Source organism: Sinocyclocheilus grahami, unplaced genomic scaffold (genome assembly GCF_001515645.1).
Source record: "Sinocyclocheilus grahami isolate Dianchi unplaced genomic scaffold, SAMN03320097.WGS_v1.1 scaffold3.1, whole genome shotgun sequence".
In the NCBI taxonomy this organism is placed as follows: Eukaryota; Metazoa; Chordata; class Actinopteri; order Cypriniformes; family Cyprinidae; genus Sinocyclocheilus; species Sinocyclocheilus grahami.
Window position 1 is genome coordinate 8,493,821 of NW_015505182.1, and position 21,188 is coordinate 8,515,008.

At 39.6% G+C, this 21,188-nt stretch overlaps 1 protein-coding gene across 2 annotated transcripts in view; it reads right to left on the bottom strand.

Moving 5' to 3' along the window:
- LOC107579790 (protein bassoon-like) overlaps window positions 1-21,188 on the bottom strand; it is a 106,198-nt gene that overhangs the window by 11,691 nt on the left and 73,319 nt on the right. For both annotated transcript variants that reach the window (XM_016265680.1, XM_016265618.1), the window contains 2 exons: window positions 7,579-8,013; window positions 755-6,988 (listed from right to left, as the gene is read on the bottom strand). In XM_016265680.1, the coding sequence (XP_016121166.1) occupies window positions 755-6,988; window positions 7,579-8,013 (6,669 nt within the window). The remainder of the gene's footprint in view (window positions 1-754; window positions 6,989-7,578; window positions 8,014-21,188) is intronic.

The window sequence follows — 21,188 nt, forward strand, 5'->3', positions numbered from 1 at the left end:
CGTCTGCGGCGTATTGGCTGACTGTCCCACTCACCCTGGTCTTCTTCATCTGTCTGAACGCTGCAGTCAGCTATACGTCTAGTTCTACGACGACGAGACATGAGTTTATCCTCTGTGTCTTCATCATCAGTTTGGACACTGCAATCTGCAATTCTCTTGACTGACTCATCCTCTGATCCATTCCTCAAACGGGGCATAGAGTTTTGTTTCTTCATAATCCAACCTTCTCCATGATCTTCACTATTTTTAAGGGACATCTCTGAAGAAGAGCTGGGCAAAGGCCTAGTGGACACCACTGCCTGGACCACCTGCCCATCGGCACATGGCAAGATCTGCACACTCATTTCTAAGGCGGTGCCAGATATAGCAGTTTTTCTGTGTGTGTGTGTGTGTGTGTGTGTGTGTGTGTGTGTGTGTGTGTGTGTGTAAAGGTAAAGATAAAGCAGGGAATGAATGGTAAATTAAAAAATACATGGAGAACTAAATAACTATATTTATTTTATACTATTTGATTTATATTGCTTTTCATGTGAACAGATAGGTTTGGTGCTGTCCAACCTACACCTTATTAAAACAAAACAATTGTTTACAAGGAGTATTAAAGTCTATACAATTATACATTGCTGCATATAAATATAGTAATAATGGTAATGGAATTTTCTGAAATTAATATTTACAAGCTGTAGTTTTGTAGTCAACAAAAGAAAACTGTATAGTAATTACATTTTTTGCAAGTAATGAAATGGTTCCATACCTGGCTTGCTGGGCTGGTTTGACTTTGGTATAAGGAGAATTTGGTCTTGGCTGGGTCCTCTGATGTTGGACTGAGAGGCTTAGGATCTGACATGGACCGCTGAACACTCTTTATGGGCCTTGGAATAGTCTGATGCCTTTGTGGTGACTCTGCAATGAAGGCTTTTTGTTGGGGAGTCACATGTGCCTTGTTAAGCTTCTCACTGGAAGTAAATGTAGTCTCCAACATACGATGGGGAGACAACGGAGACACTGGAGAGTACAGCACTTGTGGAGATTTGGGAGGCTGACGGGAAGGAGATTCATTTTGCTGCTGAGCTTGCTGGTATCCAATATCTAATGGGTCTGGCTTTCTCCTTTCAAACTTGGTTGGCGTGGCACCAACTAATTGCAGACTAGTGGAATAGGGACTAACAGTAGTGGGAACACTAAGCTGAGGAGCAACAACTCCTTGGGATTGTGCCTCTGGATCAGTTTGACAGGCTAAACTCTCTCCCTTATGGGTTCTTTCTGGAGCAGATATGTAGTGAAGAAGTTCAACCTTTGATGTTTCAGCCATGGTAATGTGGATGGCTGGAGAGATTCTACTCAACTGGTCTGACTCAGTCTGACATGAGGAGTCATTAGTGGTCTGAATGGCAATGCTAGATTTAGATGCATCGCACTTAGTCTCTGCAGTTGGTTCAGAGTGCTTGGAGTATCTTGAACGTCTGCGGCGTATTGGCTGACTGTCCCACTCACCCTGGTCTTCTTCATCTGTCTGAACGCTGCAGTCAGCTATACGTCTAGTTCTACGACGACGAGACATGAGTTTATCCTCTGTGTCTTCATCATCAGTTTGGACACTGCAATCTGCAATTCTCTTGCATGACTCATCCTCTGACCCATTCCTCAAACGAGGCATAGAGTTTTGTTTCTTCATAATCCGACCATCTCCCTGATCTTCACTATTTTTAAGCGACATCTCTGAAGAAGAGCTGTGCAAAGGCCTAGTGGACACCACAGCCTGGACCACCTGCCCATCAGCACATGGCAAGATCTGCACACTCTGGCCCTCTTGAGGAATAATTCTACCACTCTGATCATAGATAATTGAGATGGTTTGAGGTGTCGTTGCACCAACCATTACACCTTGAATTGCCCCTTGAGCTGTGGTAGCTGCTGCTGCAGCCGTCGCCGAAGCAGCTGCCGCCTCTGCTGCTGCTGCTTCAATGGCTGCTGTTTTCTGCCTCTTTTGGTCTTCAAGCTGCTGCTGGAGTTGCTGTTGTAGGGACTGAATATGGTCTAGCTGCATCCTTTGATGTGCCAACTGCTCCCTTTGCATCACAAGCTGGGTTTCCCTTTCAGCTTGTTGCTGCTGAAGAACCTGCTGCTTGATGGTCTGTAGCTCTTGTATCTCCCGCTGCATGAGCAGATGTTCTTTCTCTCTGTGCCTCTGAAGTTCCATGCGGTCCCTCTCCAACTCCTCTTGTAAACGTAGCTGACGCAATTTCTCTAACTCAACACGTTCTCGCTCTAGCTGCAAGAGCTGCTCCTGTTGTAGTCGCAATCGTTCCTCTTCTTTTTCCCTCTCAATATTAGCAGATGTGGTTATAGTGGTACTGCCAGATGCATCTGGAAAAACTCTAGTAATTGCCTGGGACTGTTTTTGTGGCACTGTCAATTTTTGAGGCTGTGTCTGTGGCTGGCTTTGAGTATGAGTTTGTTCCTGACTTTTGACCAGTGACTGTGGTTGAGTTTGGGGCTGTATTGGGAGTTGTGTTGTAGTACCATCTACTGAAATATGAGACAAGGGAGCCTGTTCATTTCCAACTGATTGAACTGGCACAGTACTTGTATGAGCTGGTTGTACACCTTGCAGACCCAAATTTGAAATAGGTTGACCAGTTTTAGGTGATGAAGTTGTTGACATACTGCCAGGTGCTGTAGGCTTTCCCAGGTAAACTGGAGCTTCCTGGGATGTACTAGAAGGTGGCACACTTCCTGATGAAGTATCTGGAGCTGTTACTGAAAATTTATTTGGAGGAGGATATCTGTAAGGTCCTTGGGCATTAAGAGGCATTCTTGGGGTGACTTGAGGCAACCTGGTGAGGCTAGCCAGAGGTACAGCAGTTACACTGGCTGAAGGGTAAGATCCGTATACTGCTCTTAACATGGGATTGGGAACAGGGGCAGGCTGGGTGGTGATTGGCAGGGTGGAGGCTATTGGGGTGTTGATAGTAGAATATATCATGCCATCAGCTGTCCTTACAGCAGGGGGATACAAAGACCTTAGGCTAGCCTGTCTAGCATTGATTAAATTTGTAAGTGTCTGACCATGTACTGTTGGTCTGCCATCAGGACCATACAAGAGATTGGCTCTAATAGATTCTAGGCCTTGTTGAAGATTAAGTCTTCCTGCAGGGCCTGCTCTCCCAGCACCAAACTGCAGAAGCTCAGGATTACTGGTATAGCGGCTACCAAACTGCTCCATGGAGTTAAGAGCAGCACACATTCTGCTAATCTCTCTGGCTGTAGTGGCACTATACTGTGCAAGATTGGATTCTTGAAAACCACCAAGATCACGTGAAAGATGACTATACTCCGCATTTATATTGGACATTGAGCCATATCTTCGCAAAGGTAATGGTGGAGCTGAATCACCTCCTTGATGGCGTAGATCTGTGTAAGATCCATATTGGGCACCCATTCCAAGATATCCTGCCTCATAAGCCTGCTTCATGGTGCTTAAATCCACTGCTAGGTCCCCAGGGTCAGTCCTTTGATAATATTGGAGACTTGAACCTGCTAAATTGTTGTCTGACATTGATGGTGGAAGTCGTCCGGGAGGAGACAAGGTAAAAGATTTGCGTTCATCTGCAGATGCTTGTATGTTTACTGTTTGGTAGCCATCTTTTCCAGGTGCTTGGGATGGCTCTGCAGAAGGATCTGATGGTGCTGTTTTACCTCTCTGAGTAAAAGGACCTGAGCAACTACCTGCAAATGGCAAATTGTAGACAACGTCACAGCAAGCTAACTGCTTCTCTGGTTTAATCTGTCCAGTGAGATCTAGAACTTCTACTGGTGGAGGCGGCTCCTCTCTTTTAACAAGCTGGGTCACTGTACCTCCTTGAGTGCTATTCTCATCCAACTGCACCATCATTACCTGGGGCTTTCCTGTGGAGAGATTCATTACAGCAGGCTTATTCTTTAGTTCCAAAGCCACCCCACCATATATGTCATGACCAAGTGTAGGGGTGGTAGACGCAGAGCATGATAATAGTGGTGGAGGTAGCGGAGATATCTTGGGAATAGAGCTTACTGCTGTTTGGGTCCCTCCACAAGTGTTCTGGCTTACGACCAAGTCCTTCTTCAACAATATTGGCTGCACTTGATTAGCTAAGTTGTACCGGGCAAAAGATGCATTTTGTTGATGCTGCTGGAGCTGTTGCTCAAGGAGCTCTTGTTGCTGCTGAAGCTTCTGTTGCTGCTTCTGAAGTTGTTGCTGTTGAATGCCTAAATTTTCCAGACAAGCATCAATTTTTGGAATGGATGGATCTGTGATAATTGGCCTGGTCTGGGTCAGACAGACTGCAGATCCAACTCCTTGACCAAAGTCGACTCTATTTTGTAAAGGATCTCCATAAACGACTGGTTGTTTTGGCTGTGATATGAACATGGATGCTGCCACAGTCACACTTACAGTTGTTGGTGTAGTTGTTGACAACGGAGGTTGTGCCTGTGCATTTAGATTCATAATAAGAGGTTGTACAGCAGTATGACGGCTTGGTGGTGTTTCTGTATCAAGTGAATATCGACGTGTATCAGAAGCTAGAGATGTTAAGTCCATACCCTGGTCTGTCATGATAATTGGCGCAGGCTTCATTGGTGCTCTAAGATCCACTATATTACTACATGGACCAACTGTGCCTTGCTCTACAACTCTTGAGGTACCAGGTACTGTGGAGATTCTACACAAGGATATGTTTCCCACTGGAAGAGATCCACTACTTTGGGAACCAGCAGAGGTGGCAGTGCTCACAGCCACGCTAACTCTTTCCGATATCTGTGTCCTTTGCAAGCTATGTTGAGGTGATGGGTGAGCTGGATATTTTTGTGGTGATGTGGGTGACTTTGTTGTTGCATGTTGAGTCTGATAAATTGTCTGTTGGCTGTCTTTTGTTGGTGAGGATAAAGGTGAGGTGGAGGAATTCACTGTCACTGGTTTGATTTGACTGCTAGTTCCTGATACCATAGCAGGGGAATCTTGGGAGGACTGCTGTCTTGAAAGACGTGGTGCCCCAGCTCTATGAGGGATCTGAGAAGTCTGAGTAGGTGCCACAGTAGAAGTTGTACAAGGTGCAGGGGCACGTGTTGGACTTTGTGTGGGAGAAGTGGAAGGGGATGTGGAAGGACTTGAGCCTTTAAGATATGAGAACATCTTTGATGTCAAGGAGGACGCTCCAGGATCTGGCACTTGACCCTGTACTTTCCCCTGAACACCAGGTCTTCCTTGAGGCTGTGTGGGAGCAGGCTGCCTAACTTGAGACTGTTGGGAGCCAGTAACATGGCTTCCTTTGGAGGTTTGGTTGCTTATTCTAACTTGACTTTGTTGTGTAGCATGTACTCTTTGTGTCCCTCTTCCTGAAGGATCATTTCCAGAGAATGAAACTGGAGCTGAGATCTGGGTAGGACTTGTACCTGGACTCAAAGAAGTTGTTCCAGAATCTAAATGATGTTTCTTGTCTGTTTGAAGGACTCTTTCCTGGTTTTGTTGTCCTTGTCTTCCTGGTGCACGTTGCTGCTTTTGCATCATCTCTGCTTTTCGCATCATTTCCTCATAAACCTCTTCAGCACTTTTTAATGATTTCTCTGCCGCAGATGGAGAGACAGCAGAAGTTTTTTCTGTTGGAGAGTACAAAGACATAAATGTAGGTAAATTATATTCACTGCCAGACTTGTACAGCTTTGAACCCATTTCAAATCCTTCAGCTTCTGAATCCATGGAGGGAGAGTATTCTGAGCAGGATGATCTATGTAGTTCTTCCATTTCAGCAGCTTGTCTGAGTTCCTCTGTTGGTGATGCATCTTCAATGGGTGAAAGGTTACTAGGAGGTGTCTTCGATCTCTCTCTGCGTCTCTGCGCTCTCAGTTCCTCTTTGTCCCGTTTAGTTTTTCTGGCTGTACTGCGAATCCTTTGCTGCTCTAAGTCTCTCATCTTTTCCTGCTCTCTCAGAAGTTCCTCTTCTTCTCGCAACTCGTCTTCTTCTGAGGAGTCCTCAATGGTGGGCAATAGTGGACCATGGGATCGATGCCTTGCTTTTCTTTGCTGCTTTGCTTCCTCAAGCCTTTGTCTTCTGCTAGGACTGCTATCACTATCATCTTCCATTGATGACACAGAGGTTGGAGAAGTTCCAGAGGTATAACTCGGTGTGGTTGCAGGGAGGGTTGATGAGTATTCTCCCCTGGACCTTTCTTCAGGTGACCCAGTAAGGCTTTCCATCTCAAGCTCAGGCTCCCTGAGGTCATGATCTGTGCTGAGTTCCATGTCACGATTATAGCTATTTGTATTATTCAGTTCAATAGTTTTAAATCGTCTCAGACCACCTTGTGAGGCCATCATGTCATCCGCTTCACCCGATTTGTAGCTATCAGTGCTTTTAGTTTCTTCTTCAAAACTGCTAGATTGCTGCGTCAGGCGACGTCTCTCTTTTCCTAGATCTCCGCTGTGTTTATGGCTCCTTTTTGTCTTCACGTGGCCCTCAACATCTGCTGTGTCTTCCTCATCTGCACTCATTTCCAGAATCTGTCTCCTCATGAACTCCTCATCAGTCAGGTTTTTCTGTGACTTCTTCTGTCGGGGTGGTAATGGAGAAAGGCCACTTTCACTACTGTCTTCCACATAATCATGTCGTAATTTACAACTGAGATCATCCGATGCTTCCTCATCAGACTCATATTCCTGATCTTGTGTTATAGACAGAGATTGAGGTCTCTGCTGTTCTGCTGTGTCTCTTCCATCACAATGCTGTCCTTGGTCAATGGCTGTATGTGACTCCAACAGAGGTCGCATTGAACTTTCCAGTTTTGTTAGTTCAGATGGACTTGGGGGGCTGCGTTGGTCAGAAATCCCCCTCTCACTGAGCTTCATAGAGTCCTCTTGGATCAAGCCAGTAATCTCACTCTGGGAGCTGGATATACCATCAGAGGAGTAGCCTGTATCACTCAGACTCTGTGTGCTAGACTTGTTGGAATCCTGTAAATGCAGAGGACACTGCATTAGGTCATATGTCATATGATCATTTAAATTATACTGAAAGATTTACAAAGCCAACTAACATATAAAACATTTTATTAACCACAATATACAAAACATGCAAATGGCACACATTAGACAAGCATGCAAAACCTGGAGGGGATGAGGTCAAAAGTGAATCTAAATCCGGAAAAACCTGAAAATTGTAGTAAATGTAAAAGTATGCTATAAATAATACTAGTTAATGATGTAAATATACATGGCATGCATATGTTAACACATGATAACTCTGGAAATACTTATAGTGTATGTCTCATTAAATGGTTACATGAGGCTATTTGTAACTTCAGTTCTTTGTAATGGATAAGACAAAGTTTACAAATGATGTTGACTCATCACTGTGCTCTTGTAACCATCAGGCACTGGAAATAGTGATTAACCACTGAGACTGTTCATTTTTTAACCCGTTTTTTGAGTACAGATGACATTTGTTATATTATTTAGCATACAACATTCCCATCATAGAATGCTGAAGTGATCTGTTATGAAGGACAAAGACAGTGGTGATGAGGACATGGAGGGCCACTCACGTCATCGTGTTTAGATTTCTGCTTGCCACTACTTTTCTTCTCATCTTTTTTATCCGATGTTCCCTTTTTAGATGTTGCTTTGATGTCCCCCTCTTTTTCTGTTTTGAACATAGCTTGTTTCTTGTTAATGCCTTGATCTTGTTTTTCTGTCTCAGCCTTAGTTGTAGGAAATTGTTGAGAGGGGCCCTTGGATTGTGGCGCCCCTTGCTTTACCGGAGAAAAAGGACCACTTACTTGGGCACCAGGTGGCTTTTGCTGCTGAGGGCCGGTAGGTCTCAGCGCAGCTTGCTGACTGGGCCCTCGCTGCTGTTGTTGATTGGCTGGGCCTGGTAGTCGGGGAGATCCAACGGATGATGGCACAGGAGGAGGAATATCCCCTAAGCTCCCTGACATTGCTCTCTGGGTCTGGCATGTCAAACACAGCCATTCTTTCTTCTGAAAATGAAAGGGAAACATGTAATAAGTACAAGGAAACAATTGAGATATAAAGGGGAAAAAAACTGTAGACAAGGTTAAAGTGTCAATAGTCAGATTACATGTGATTTATCACATCACTCGCCCTCACTGGCATTCTCTTGCACTCTATCTGCCTTTGTCACACTACTATTGTAATTTAAAAGGGATTTGGTCAAGCCGAGCAAGCAAGCATAACTGGGTCCTGGCCAAGGCCTCAAAGGCCTTTTCTCAAAGGCCTTGCTGATTCTCTTCAAAGCCACAGTGTTTAACACACACAATTATTTAGCCTCTGTTAAGTCCAGTAAGACACACAAGCTCAGAATTATGGCTGATACCATCCACAGGAGGCTCCTGTGTATTCAAAATCACAAAGCATTTAATTAAACGCTTTAGGAGTGTGAGACAATAAACATATGATCATTAAAGGGATCGTTCACCCAAAAAATGAAAATTCTGTCATTATTTACTCACCCTCATGTCGTTCCAAACCTGTAAGACCTCCGTTCATCTTCGGAACACAAATTAAGATATTTTTGAAGGAAACTGAGAGCTCTCTGACCCTCCCATAGACAGCAAGGTTCCTTACACGATCAAGGTCCAGAAACGTAGCAAGGAGATCGGTAAAATAATCCATGTGACATCAGGGGTTTAACCGTAATTTTACGAAGCTACGAGAATACTTTTTGAGCGCAAAAGAAAAAAAAAAGACTTTATTCTTTATTTATGTCAGCTGTGCCACGCGGATATGTTTTCGTTCAAATTAAAGCGTAAACAACGTAAACAGAGTATCTGTGTAGCACAGCTGACACAAAACAGCATACGCAATTTACGTTCAGTGGATACTGTCCAAAATGGCACTAGGGTGACGCGGAGGAGAAGAATTGTTGAATAAAGTCGTAATTTTTTTTCTTTTGGGCACAAAAAGAATTCTCGTAGCTTTGTAAAATTACGGTTGAACCCTTGATGTCACATGGATTATTTTACCGATGTCCTTGCTATGTTTCTGGGCCTTGTTTGTCCTTGCTGTTCATGGGAGGGTCAGAGAGCTCTCAGATTCCATCAAAAATATCTTAATTTGTGTTCCGAAGATGAACGAAGGTCTTACGGGTTTGGAACGACATGAGGGTGAGTAATTAATGACAACATTTTCATTTTTGGGTGAACTATCCCTTTAAGAAATCATTTTGCTTTTGAATTTGGACCAAGAGCTCACAAATTACTGGATGAATCACATAACAGCTTTTCATTTCTAGAACAATGTTCAGAATTACATGTGGCAAACACTTGCTGTGCAGTGCGTGATCTATAATGACTATATAAAATAACAAAATAAAAAATTACAAAAAAACACACCAGGAATATACAAACTGACATCTAGGACAGATGACTTCATAGAGAGTGATAAACAAAATTATAGACACTGACAGTATGATCTCATAAAACCAGTTAAACCCAATTGCATTGCTAGATCAACTATAAAGTAAAAATCATTTGCATTTTTATAATAAAACTCACTAAAGCATTGAGCCAGTAATTCCTTCTGCATCATCACAGAAAATATTCACCATAGCAGCAAATAGTACACCGACATAAAATAAAACATCTACTGAAAGTTATTCTCTTTCACAGCCATGGGTCTACAGATAATTTCAAAAGAAAGAACACCAAAACCATTCAGATATACTGTTATAAGAGACTACAGAAGTTCTCACTAAGTTTAATGAGTCTCATGAGTACAGCAAATAAACAGTAATAGTTCTCCGAGTCCTAAATATGAAAGAGATCATTTTCAATTTGCTGTGCCACTCTTTTCTTAATTTTCCTGTCAGACGTCTCTACTTTCACAATACCTTTTGTAATTGTTTGCTGGGTTTTGTTTCTATTCAGTGATTGAGGTTTGGTGACTTAGGTTGATGTACAAGCAGTTGCATCAGTGTAGATCGGGACAGAATCCCATGGGGTGTACTGCTTGTTGATCTCTGGTGCACAAAGCATACACAAACATACCACAAACTGGCATCAGAAGTTGCTCACTTATGTAAACTGCGCCAAAATAGAAGTCATCATCCAAAGGTGTGTTGGGTGGTTGCTAAGGCATTGCTAAGCAGTTGCTAATGTTTCTAGGTGGTTGCTTATTGGCAAAAGACAAAAACCAACCACCACTATTTTCTATCATATTTTGGTCCTGGCATATGACTGGGATGCATAAGTGGAAATCTATAGGATTTTATGCTGAAGTTAAATACAAAGGTTTTGGCGTTCTACAAAGTAATGGCAATAGTAATAAGTCCTAAATGTATAACTTGTAACTTCATACAAATTATGCCATTAAAATCTCCAAAGCCAAGCTGGTGAGTATAGAAAGAAGCTCTTTGTGGTAAGTAAACAGCTCTGCTTTTAACAAAATTCAGACAAAATGTATGTGCACAGCTTTGCTTGACTGCTAGAGCGGGTCAGGATGAAATAGAGGCTGAGAAAAGGAAAGGTTCTGCCATGCGAGACAGACGCCTTTTCTTTTTGATTCTACATCCCCCCCAGTGCTCCACACTGAAGCTAAATATAAATAGGTGCAGCGTTCACTCAATGCTTGTGCAAAGCTCACAAAATGCTCTGCCATCTGTGCCTTTCTGCTTTTTACATGGTGTGTTGAAGTGGAATGGACGTTGTGTGAGTGTAGTCATTTCTGAGGTGTGCTTTTAGCATAATGAACAAAGCAAAGGTAGTAATGCAGTGTGTGCCTGTGAAGAAAGCCCAAGAAAAACTGTAACTGTAATTTCAAAGCAAATGATTTGTGAAAGCTGTGACTCATTTGGACTGGCCGAATTTACATGAATGATTGATTTCTAAAACACAGTCTTTTTTGCATTGAAAAATGTATGTATGACACCTTTGGCTTTAGAGGTTAATTAATAATGGTTTGAAAAAATGGGAGAGGCCTCTGAAATAATATAGTATTTTCTGTGTACATTTGAGTTTTAGTGAGCATGGAAACCACAGATGCAATGTCAGCTCTTACTGGACATGAGACAATCAGACAATTCTGGTTTGATTTGCAATTCAAAGTCAAGTCTCAGGTTTTCGCTTTCGAGTCTCAGGTAATGATGGAAAAGACTCAAGTTACAAGGCCAAGACAAATCAAGGCCTAAATTCAGGCCTTTTAGCCTTAATAATAACTTCAATGTATATGATCTGTGCTAATCATGCAGATTTTTAAATTAATCACTAATAAAAAGGTAAATCTGCATAGGAAGTATGCAATTTAAATGAAGCAATATACATTTAAACAATCTAACTATCAAACATTCTACTGGCATATTGGATGCCAAAGAATAACATGGTTAAACTTTATACCAATGCACTACCCAAATTAGAAAATACCTGGATTAATGGGTTCCAAGGCCAGGACAGTTGCTTTGTAAAATAATGTTCAAGATTGCTTGCTTAACTACACTACTGTGAACAACAATAAATGTTTGCTAACATTATTTAGTAAATCCACAGGACCTGAATTAGCTAATTGCATACCTGTGTTACTGTGTGTCTGTGATTTTTGCTCCTAGTTCACAGTGTCTTTGGATGTTGCCATCAAGCAGGTGCAGACTTGAATGTTTTGCTTGCTGGGATAAACCTTGCATTCAATAGATTTCAAATGTTACATAAACCACGTTCCTTATAAATCGCTGCATGCATTTGAATGTCTCAAAAGTTTAAATCTGAAAAAATTTGCCAGATTAAATCAAAGCCATCTACATGACTGCTTTATACTGCACCACAACGGCTTGAGTCTGCCAGTGCTGGGAGAATCAAAGCTGCACGCCATCTCACAATAGTAATACGGCATATGTATGGCATTTGTAAGTAAATCATTTTAATACAGACAGGGAAAATGAAGCTCTGCTAGAAGTGAAACCACAATGGAAATCAAGGGTCTTGAATTTTACACACCACTCATGTTCAGATGTATACACGGTATACATCTCTCAGACTGAAATGAGTCTTCTCCCCTATAAAAATATCATGTAAATGCAAATGATCACTGTTAATGATTAGCATATAGATTAGATTGTTTGCTAAAGCATCCTTCCTCTTGTTACAAAAAAATGCCAAGTACTGGTCCCTATTCACAAACCATTACACGCAGCTCAGCAAATAAAAAGACAGGTAGAAAAATGAAAACGCGAGAGATCAAAGTGTTAGTAGATCAGTTTAGTCATTTAAACTCCGTAGTGAAGGGCAGAGAGGTGTACAGCTCTTAAAAGATTTACTTTAAGAGATAGTGGGTGTAAGGCCTTAGCCTTTGAAGCGCTTTACATAAAACTCTGCAACTCAATGCTCAATGGGAAAAACACACGGGCCAAAAAAATCGATCTCTTTGAGATTGAGGGGACAGAAAGCGAGAGAAAGAACTATGAATGTTTGTATGTTTAATGTGTGCACGCAGAATTTATCACAGTTAGGCAGGTTTATTAGAATTGATTATACAGATTTTGAAGCAAGACACTCACTGAAGGTTTCACTACAAATATTAACAGCACCCAAATGACAAAAAAACTCCACACATGGTGTTTCTTGTCACTCTTTCATATCGACATCCAAGAAAAACTCACTTTTCCTCTACCAGGCTGCTTGCTGCAAGAAAACATGTCAGTCTAAGGCTGTGAAAGATTTGCTTATATGGATTTTGAAAGCAAGAACTGATGCATTTTTACATACCCAGTAAGTGTAGTCTGCACAACTGACTGAAAAGAGTTGCATTTGTCTTGCCATGTGAAATGAATTCTATTTGTTTATAGTCTACCTTGTTTTTCCATTTTCTACAACCACATGTAATGCCAAATCAAGCAATAAAAAGTGTATATCACAAATCAATGCACTTGGCCAAGCAGGGAACAGAGTTGGAATGGCAAAATTCTATGTTTTTGTAGTCACTGATCTGAGAATAACTGCATTTAGGAGAAATTTTAGATATAATACATTTACATTTATTCATTCTGTAGACACTTATCCAAAGCAACTTTATAAATAAGGATATACTATTCATCTTAAGAAGGCAATAACGAGAGTGCTAACAATACAGATTGCCTAGAACAGTACAGACTAGAAAACTGCAAATAGTTTTAGCAATTTTTTCAAATAAATAGAATGTAAATCATTTCAATAGAGAATTGTTCCAAATGCAAAAGGTTATAGGTTCAACCCCAGAAGGGATGATTTATGAGCTATAACCACTATGCCCTAGCTCTAAGAGGAATGAAACAAACACAAGAAGTCACTTGGGATAAGAAGTGTGTGCTAAATATAGAATAATGTAATTATAGTGTTCCTTTTTTTGGTTAAGTGTACAGAAAGGCATAAATTACATTTACATATCAATTAAAGTTAGAGATTGTGACACTCAAATTTTGAGGTTTGACATTAAAATATTACAATCACAGAGGTTTAACTTTAATGTCTGAGCTTTTCAGTCAAACTTCTACAATTTATTCCAGACAAACAGAGCCATCTACAGTCTACAAATTAAATTAGCTCATCACTGTGAATACAAGATTTACATAAGACAATCTCTTACATAATTTCATGATGGCTGCAATGCTTTCTATATCAGAAATACAGAGTGATTATGTCCAGAATTAAACATAATTTGATATAGTATCAGGGATATTTAGTACAGTACATTCAAATAAGATTAAAACATTTTTTCTTCATCTGATTAGACAGCTATGAAACATGCCGGACTGTTTAAAGTAATCACAATAAATCTATATTTAATTAGTGGTCACTACTATTGCTCAGAAGCATTTTGAACAAACTCTTACCCCCAAGTTTTAAACTTAAGTGCATAAGTTTGTGGACAGTTCGGCCCTACAAAGGCAAAGACCTTAACTTGCTAGAATGTGAAACAGAGAAAAATTACTTTAAAGTTTTTTACTTGTCCAGCCAAATTAATTATAGGTAGGACACTAGAAATGTAACAATTAGATGTTTTAGTAATGAAAATGATCTACATTAACAAGTTTTAAACTTAAGTGCATAAGTTTGTGGACAGTTCGGCCCTACAAAGGCAAAGACCTTAACTTGCTAGAATGTGAAACAGAGAAAAATTACTTTAAAGTTTTTTACTTGTCCAGCCAAATTAATTATAGGTAGGACACTAGAAATGTAACAATTAGATGTTTTAGTAATGAAAATGATCTACATTAAAAAATTGTGGGGAAAAAACTCACTTGATTTGTACCCCTATTCTGAAGTTAATGTACTCTACCTTTGCATTGTCTGGAAAACGTGAGAAATCACACCAAGGCAAAAGGCAGTAACTTCCACATTATCAATATTTGGTTGCTGATCACCATTTACAAAATCGTTATAGTAACACCTGTATAAAATCTAGTGATCATGGGCTATCTCATAGGCTATTGCATATAGTAATGTGACTGTATTTATTTATTTATTTTTGACCGTAACAAGCAGACTAAAAGTTAAATATGTGAGTGGATACCGTGGATACCAATTTATTTGCTATGCTCATTAAAGTAAAAGAATGCTAGACATAGCATAATTGCTTTTATATTGATGAAATAGAGGCTGAGAAAAGGAAAGGTTCTGCCATGCGAGACAGACGCCTTTTCTTTTTGATTCTACATCCCCCCCAGTGCTCCACACTGAAGCTAAATATAAATAGGTGCAGCGTTCACTCAATGCTTGTGCAAAGCTCACAAAATGCTCTGCCATCTGTGCCTTTCTGCTTTTTACATGGTGTGTTGAAGTGGAATGGACGTTGTGTGAGTGTAGTCATTTCTGAGGTGTGCTTTTAGCATAATGAACAAAGCAAAGGTAGTAATGCAGTGTGTGCCTGTGAAGAAAGCCCAAGAAAAACTGTAACTGTAATTTCAAAGCAAATGATTTGTGAAAGCTGTGACTCATTTGGACTGGCCGAATTTACATGAATGATTGATTTCTAAAACACAGTCTTTTTTGCATTGAAAAATGTATGTATGACACCTTTGGCTTTAGAGGTTAATTAATAATGGTTTGAAAAAATGGGAGAGGCCTCTGAAATAATATAGTATTTTCTGTGTACATTTGAGTTTTAGTGAGCATGGAAACCACAGATGCAATGTCAGCTCTTACTGGACATGAGACAATCAGACAATTCTGGTTTGATTTGCAATTCAAAGTCAAGTCTCAGGTTTTCGCTTTCGAGTCTCAGGTAATGATGGAAAAGACTCAAGTTACAAGGCCAAGACAAATCAAGGCCTAAATTCAGGCCTTTTAGCCTTAATAATAACTTCAATGTATATGATCTGTGCTAATCATGCAGATTTTTAAATTAATCACTAATAAAAAGGTAAATCTGCATAGGAAGTATGCAATTTAAATGAAGCAATATACATTTAAACAATCTAACTATCAAACATTCTACTGGCATATTGGATGCCAAAGAATAACATGGTTAAACTTTATACCAATGCACTACCCAAATTAGAAAATACCTGGATTAATGGGTTCCAAGGCCAGGACAGTTGCTTTGTAAAATAATGTTCAAGATTGCTTGCTTAACTACACTACTGTGAACAACAATAAATGTTTGCTAACATTATTCAGTCAATCCACAGGACCTGAATTAGCTAATTGCATACCTGTGTTACTGTGTGTCTGTGATTTTTGCTCCTAGTTCACAGTGTCTTTGGATGTTGCCATCAAGCAGGTGCAGACTTGAATGTTTTGCTTGCTGGGATAAACCTTGCATTCAATAGATTTCAAATGTTACATAAACCACGTTCCTTATAAATCGCTGCATGCATTTGAATGTCTCAAAAGTTTAAATCTGAAAAAATTTGCCAGATTAAATCAAAGCCATCTACATGACTGCTTTATACTGCACCACAACGGCTTGAGTCTGCCAGTGCTGGGAGAATCAAAGCTGCACGCCATCTCACAATAGTAATACGGCATATGTATGGCATTTGTAAGTAAATCATTTTAATACAGACAGGGAAAATGAAGCTCTGCTAGAAGTGAAACCACAATGGAAATCAAGGGTCTTGAATTTTACACACCACTCATGTTCAGATGTATACACGGTATACATCTCTCAGACTGAAATGAGTCTTCTCCCCTATAAAAATATCATGTAAATGCAAATGATCACTGTTAATGATTAGCATATAGATTAGATTGTTTGCTAAAGCATCCTTCCTCTTGTTACAAAAAAATGCCAAGTACTGGTCCCTATTCACAAACCATTACACGCAGCTCAGCAAATAAAAAGACAGGTAGAAAAATGAAAACGCGAGAGATCAAAGTGTTAGTAGATCAGTTTAGTCATTTAAACTCCGTAGTGAAGGGCAGAGAGGTGTACAGCTCTTAAAAGATTTACTTTAAGAGATAGTGGGTGTAAGGCCTTAGCCTTTGAAGCGCTTTACATAAAACTCTGCAACTCAATGCTCAATGGGAAAAACACACGGGCCAAAAAAATCGATCTCTTTGAGATTGAGGGGACAGAAAGCGAGAGAAAGAACTATGAATGTTTGTATGTTTAATGTGTGCACGCAGAATTTATCACAGTTAGGCAGGTTTATTAGAATTGATTATACAGATTTTGAAGCAAGACACTCACTGAAGGTTTCACTACAAATATTAACAGCACCCAAATGACAAAAAAACTCCACACATGGTGTTTCTTGTCACTCTTTCATATCGACATCCAAGAAAAACTCACTTTTCCTCTACCAGGCTGCTTGCTGCAAGAAAACATGTCAGTCTAAGGCTGTGAAAGATTTGCTTATATGGATTTTGAAAGCAAGAACTGATGCATTTTTACATACCCAGTAAGTGTAGTCTGCACAACTGACTGAAAAGAGTTGCATTTGTCTTGCCATGTGAAATGAATTCTATTTGTTTATAGTCTACCTTGTTTTTCCATTTTCTACAACCACATGTAATGCCAAATCAAGCAATAAAAAGTGTATATCACAAATCAATGCACTTGGCCAAGCAGGGAACAGAGTTGGAATGGCAAAATTCTATGTTTTTGTAGTCACTGATCTGAGAATAACTGCATTTAGGAGAAATTTTAGATATAATACATTTACATTTATTCATTCTGTAGACACTTATCCAAAGCAACTTTATAAATAAGGATATACTATTCATCTTAAGAAGGCAATAACGAGAGTGCTAACAATACAGATTGCCTAGAACAGTACAGACTAGAAAACTGCAAATAGTTTTAGCAATTTTTTCAAATAAATAGAATGTAAATCATTTCAATAGAGAATTGTTCCAAATGCAAAAGGTTATAGGTTCAACCCCAGAAGGGATGATTTATGAGCTATAACCACTATGCCCTAGCTCTAAGAGGAATGAAACAAACACAAGAAGTCACTTGGGATAAGAAGTGTGTGCTAAATATAGAATAATGTAATTATAGTGTTCCTTTTTTTGGTTAAGTGTACAGAAAGGCATAAATTACATTTACATATCAATTAAAGTTAGAGATTGTGACACTCAAATTTTGAGGTTTGACATTAAAATATTACAATCACAGAGGTTTAACTTTAATGTCTGAGCTTTTCAGTCAAACTTCTACAATTTATTCCAGACAAACAGAGCCATCTACAGTCTACAAATTAAATTAGCTCATCACTGTGAATACAAGATTTACATAAGACAATCTCTTACATAATTTCATGATGGCTGCAATGCTTTCTATATCAGAAATACAGAGTGATTATGTCCAGAATTAAACATAATTTGATATAGTATCAGGGATATTTAGTACAGTACATTCAAATAAGATTAAAACATTTTTTCTTCATCTGATTAGACAGCTATGAAACATGCCGGACTGTTTAAAGTAATCACAATAAATCTATATTTAATTAGTGGTCACTACTATTGCTCAGAAGCATTTTGAACAAACTCTTACCCCCAAGTTTTAAACTTAAGTGCATAAGTTTGTGGACAGTTCGGCCCTACAAAGGCAAAGACCTTAACTTGCTAGAATTTGAAACAGAGAAAAATTACTTTAAAGTTTTTTACTTGTCCAGCCAAATTAATTATAGGTAGGACACTAGAAATGTAACAATTAGATGTTTTAGTAATGAAAATGATCTACATTAAAAAATTGTGGGGAAAAAACTCACTTGATTTGTACCCCTATTCTGAAGTTAATGTACTCTACCTTTGCATTGTCTGGAAAACGTGAGAAATCACACCAAGGCAAAAGGCAGTAACTTCCACATTATCAATATTTGGTTGCTGATCACCATTTACAAAATCGTTATAGTAACACCTGTATAAAATCTAGTGATCATGGGCTATCTCATAGGCTATTGCATATAGTAATGTGACTGTATTTATTTATTTATTTTTGACCGTAACAAGCAGACTAAAAGTTAAATATGTGAGTGGATACCGTGGATACCAATTTATTTGCTATGCTCATTAAAGTAAAAGAATGCTAGACATAGCATAATTGCTTTTATATTGTAATAAATAGCCTAAACTAAAAGAACGACTTGTGGATTGATGTGAACGCCAGCAAGCAGGAATAATGCTCAGAATGCTTGTGGATTAAACATCTCTGATGACGTTCATCGCATGGATTTATTTTATCGGGATATGGATTTAATTGCGAACTGTTAGTAGGCTACTGATTTTATGATTGATCATGCTAGCTACGGCATTCGTGTCCACACGCGTCCAACTGTAAGCCTGGTGAATAATCTGCATTACAAAAAGAAAAAAAAAATCTTTAAAGGTTATTCACGATTACGTAGCCTATTGCTGCCAAGGTATCTAGTCTTTATAGTGCTTTGTTATATGGAGCTGTTTGGTAGATGGCGATCTATCTAATTCGTTTGTCTACACCGTAATTAAAATGCGGCAGACTTTAATGGACAGTAAAAAAAGGCAGAACACCGTAACTCCAAACCGGCACCGTAACTTCATTTTGACGCATGGCTAAACAAAGGCAGAACGCCGTAACTCAATTTGAGCGTTCCAAACAAAGTGAAAGAGCCGTAACTGGTGTTATACGGTGTTCTGACTTGGTTTCTCTGGGGCTTTTTGAAGTTAAGGTTGAGACGACCCATTATTTTCTCGGAAAAACAACTAAATTGACTCAAGATACTTATGCACATGATAAAGGATGTCTTGAATGTCCCAAAAATATCAAAAACTAATTTTCAACAAAAATCAAAGTTACGCTCTTTTGCCTTTGCACGGCAGAGTTGTTGAGGAGAGGCGTGCTATTCTTTTTCTAATCAATTTGACTTACGGTTTTTGCCTGGTAATAAAAATCTGGAGAGATCTGAGCCATATCTAACATCCACCCAGAACACCCTAGCAATGCCCCAGTGATCAGTACGTTAGCCCCAGTTTTTAATAAGAAATTTGTACTCAGACTTAGTATTCAGCAAGGATGCATTAAATTGATCATTATAAATGTCAAGACATTTATGATGCTACAATAAATGCTGTTCTTTTTCATTTTCTATTCATTAAAGAATTCTGAGAAAAAAAATTTATCATGCTTTCCAGATAAATATTAAGCAGGACAACTGTTGATAATAATAAGAAATGTTTCTTGAGCATCATGTGACTCTGAAGACTGGAGTAATGATGCAGAAAATTCAGCTTTACATTACAGGAATAAATAATATTTATAAATATACAGTGAGGGAAAAAAATGATTTGATCCTCTGTTGATTTTGTATGTTTGCCCACTGACAAAGAAATTATCAGTCTATAATTTTAGTGGTAGGTTTATTTGAACAGTGAGAGACAGAATAACAACAACAACAAAAATCCAGAAAACCGTATTTCAAAAAAGTTATAAATTGATTTGCATTTTAATGAGTGAAATAAGTATTTGACCCCCAAGCAAAACATGACTTAGTACTTGGTGGCAAAACCCTTGTTGGCAATCAGAGGTCAGACATTTCTTGTAGCTGGCCACCAGGTTTGCACACATCTCAGGAGGGATTTTGTCCCACTCCTCTTTGCAGATCCTCTCCAAGTCATTAAGGTTTCGAGTCTGACGTTTGGCAACTCAAACCTTCAGCTCCCTCCACAGATTTTCTATGGGATTATGGTCTGGAGACTGGCTAGGCCACTCCAGGACCTTAATGTGCTTCTTCTTGAGCCACTCCTTTGTTGCCTTGGCCATGTGTTTTGGGTAATTTTCATGCTGGAGTACCCATCCACGACCCATTTTCAATGCCCTGGCTGAGGGAAGGAGGTTTTCACCCAAGATTTTACAGTACATGGCCCCGTCCATTGTCCCTTTAATGTGGTGCAGTTGTCCTGTTCCCTTAGCAGAAAAACACCCCCAAAGCATAATGTTTCCAACTTCATGTTTGACAGTGGGGATGGTGTTCTTGAGGTCATAGGCAGAAATCCTCCTCCTCCAAACACGGCGAGTCAAGTTAATGCCAAAGAGCTCGATTTTGGTCTCATCTGACCACAACACTTTCACCCAGTTCTCCTCTGAATCATTCAGATGTTCATTGGCAAACTTTAAACGGGCCTGTACATGTGCATTCTTGAGCAGGGGGACCTTGCGGGCGCTGCGGGATTTCAGTCCTTCACGGCGTAGTGTGTTACCAATTGTTTTCTAGGTGACTGTGGTCCTAGCTGCCTTGAGATCATTGACAAGATCCTCCCGTGTAGTTCTGTGCTGAATCCTCACCGTTCTCATGACCATTGAAACTCCACGAGGTGAGATCTTGCATGGAGCCCCAGACCGAGGGTGAATAATCGCGCCAACTGTTGTCACCTTCTCACCAAGCTGCTTGGCGATGGTCTTGTAGCCCATTCCAGCCTTGTGGAGGTCTACAATCTTGTCCCTGACATCCTTGGACAGCTCTTTGGCTATGGTGTAGAGTTTGGAATATAATTGATTGATTGATTGATTGCTTCTGTGGTTCACGGGTGTCTTTTACACAGGTAAAAAGGCTGAGATTAGGAGTTTAAGAGAGTGCTCCTAATCTCAGATTGTTACCTGTATAAAAAGCACCTGGTAGCCAGAAATCTTGCTGATTGATAGGGGATCAAATACTTATTTCACTCATTAAAATGCAAATCAATTTATAACTTTTTTGAAATGCTTTTTTTTGTTATTCTGTCTCTCACTGAAATAAACCTACCAT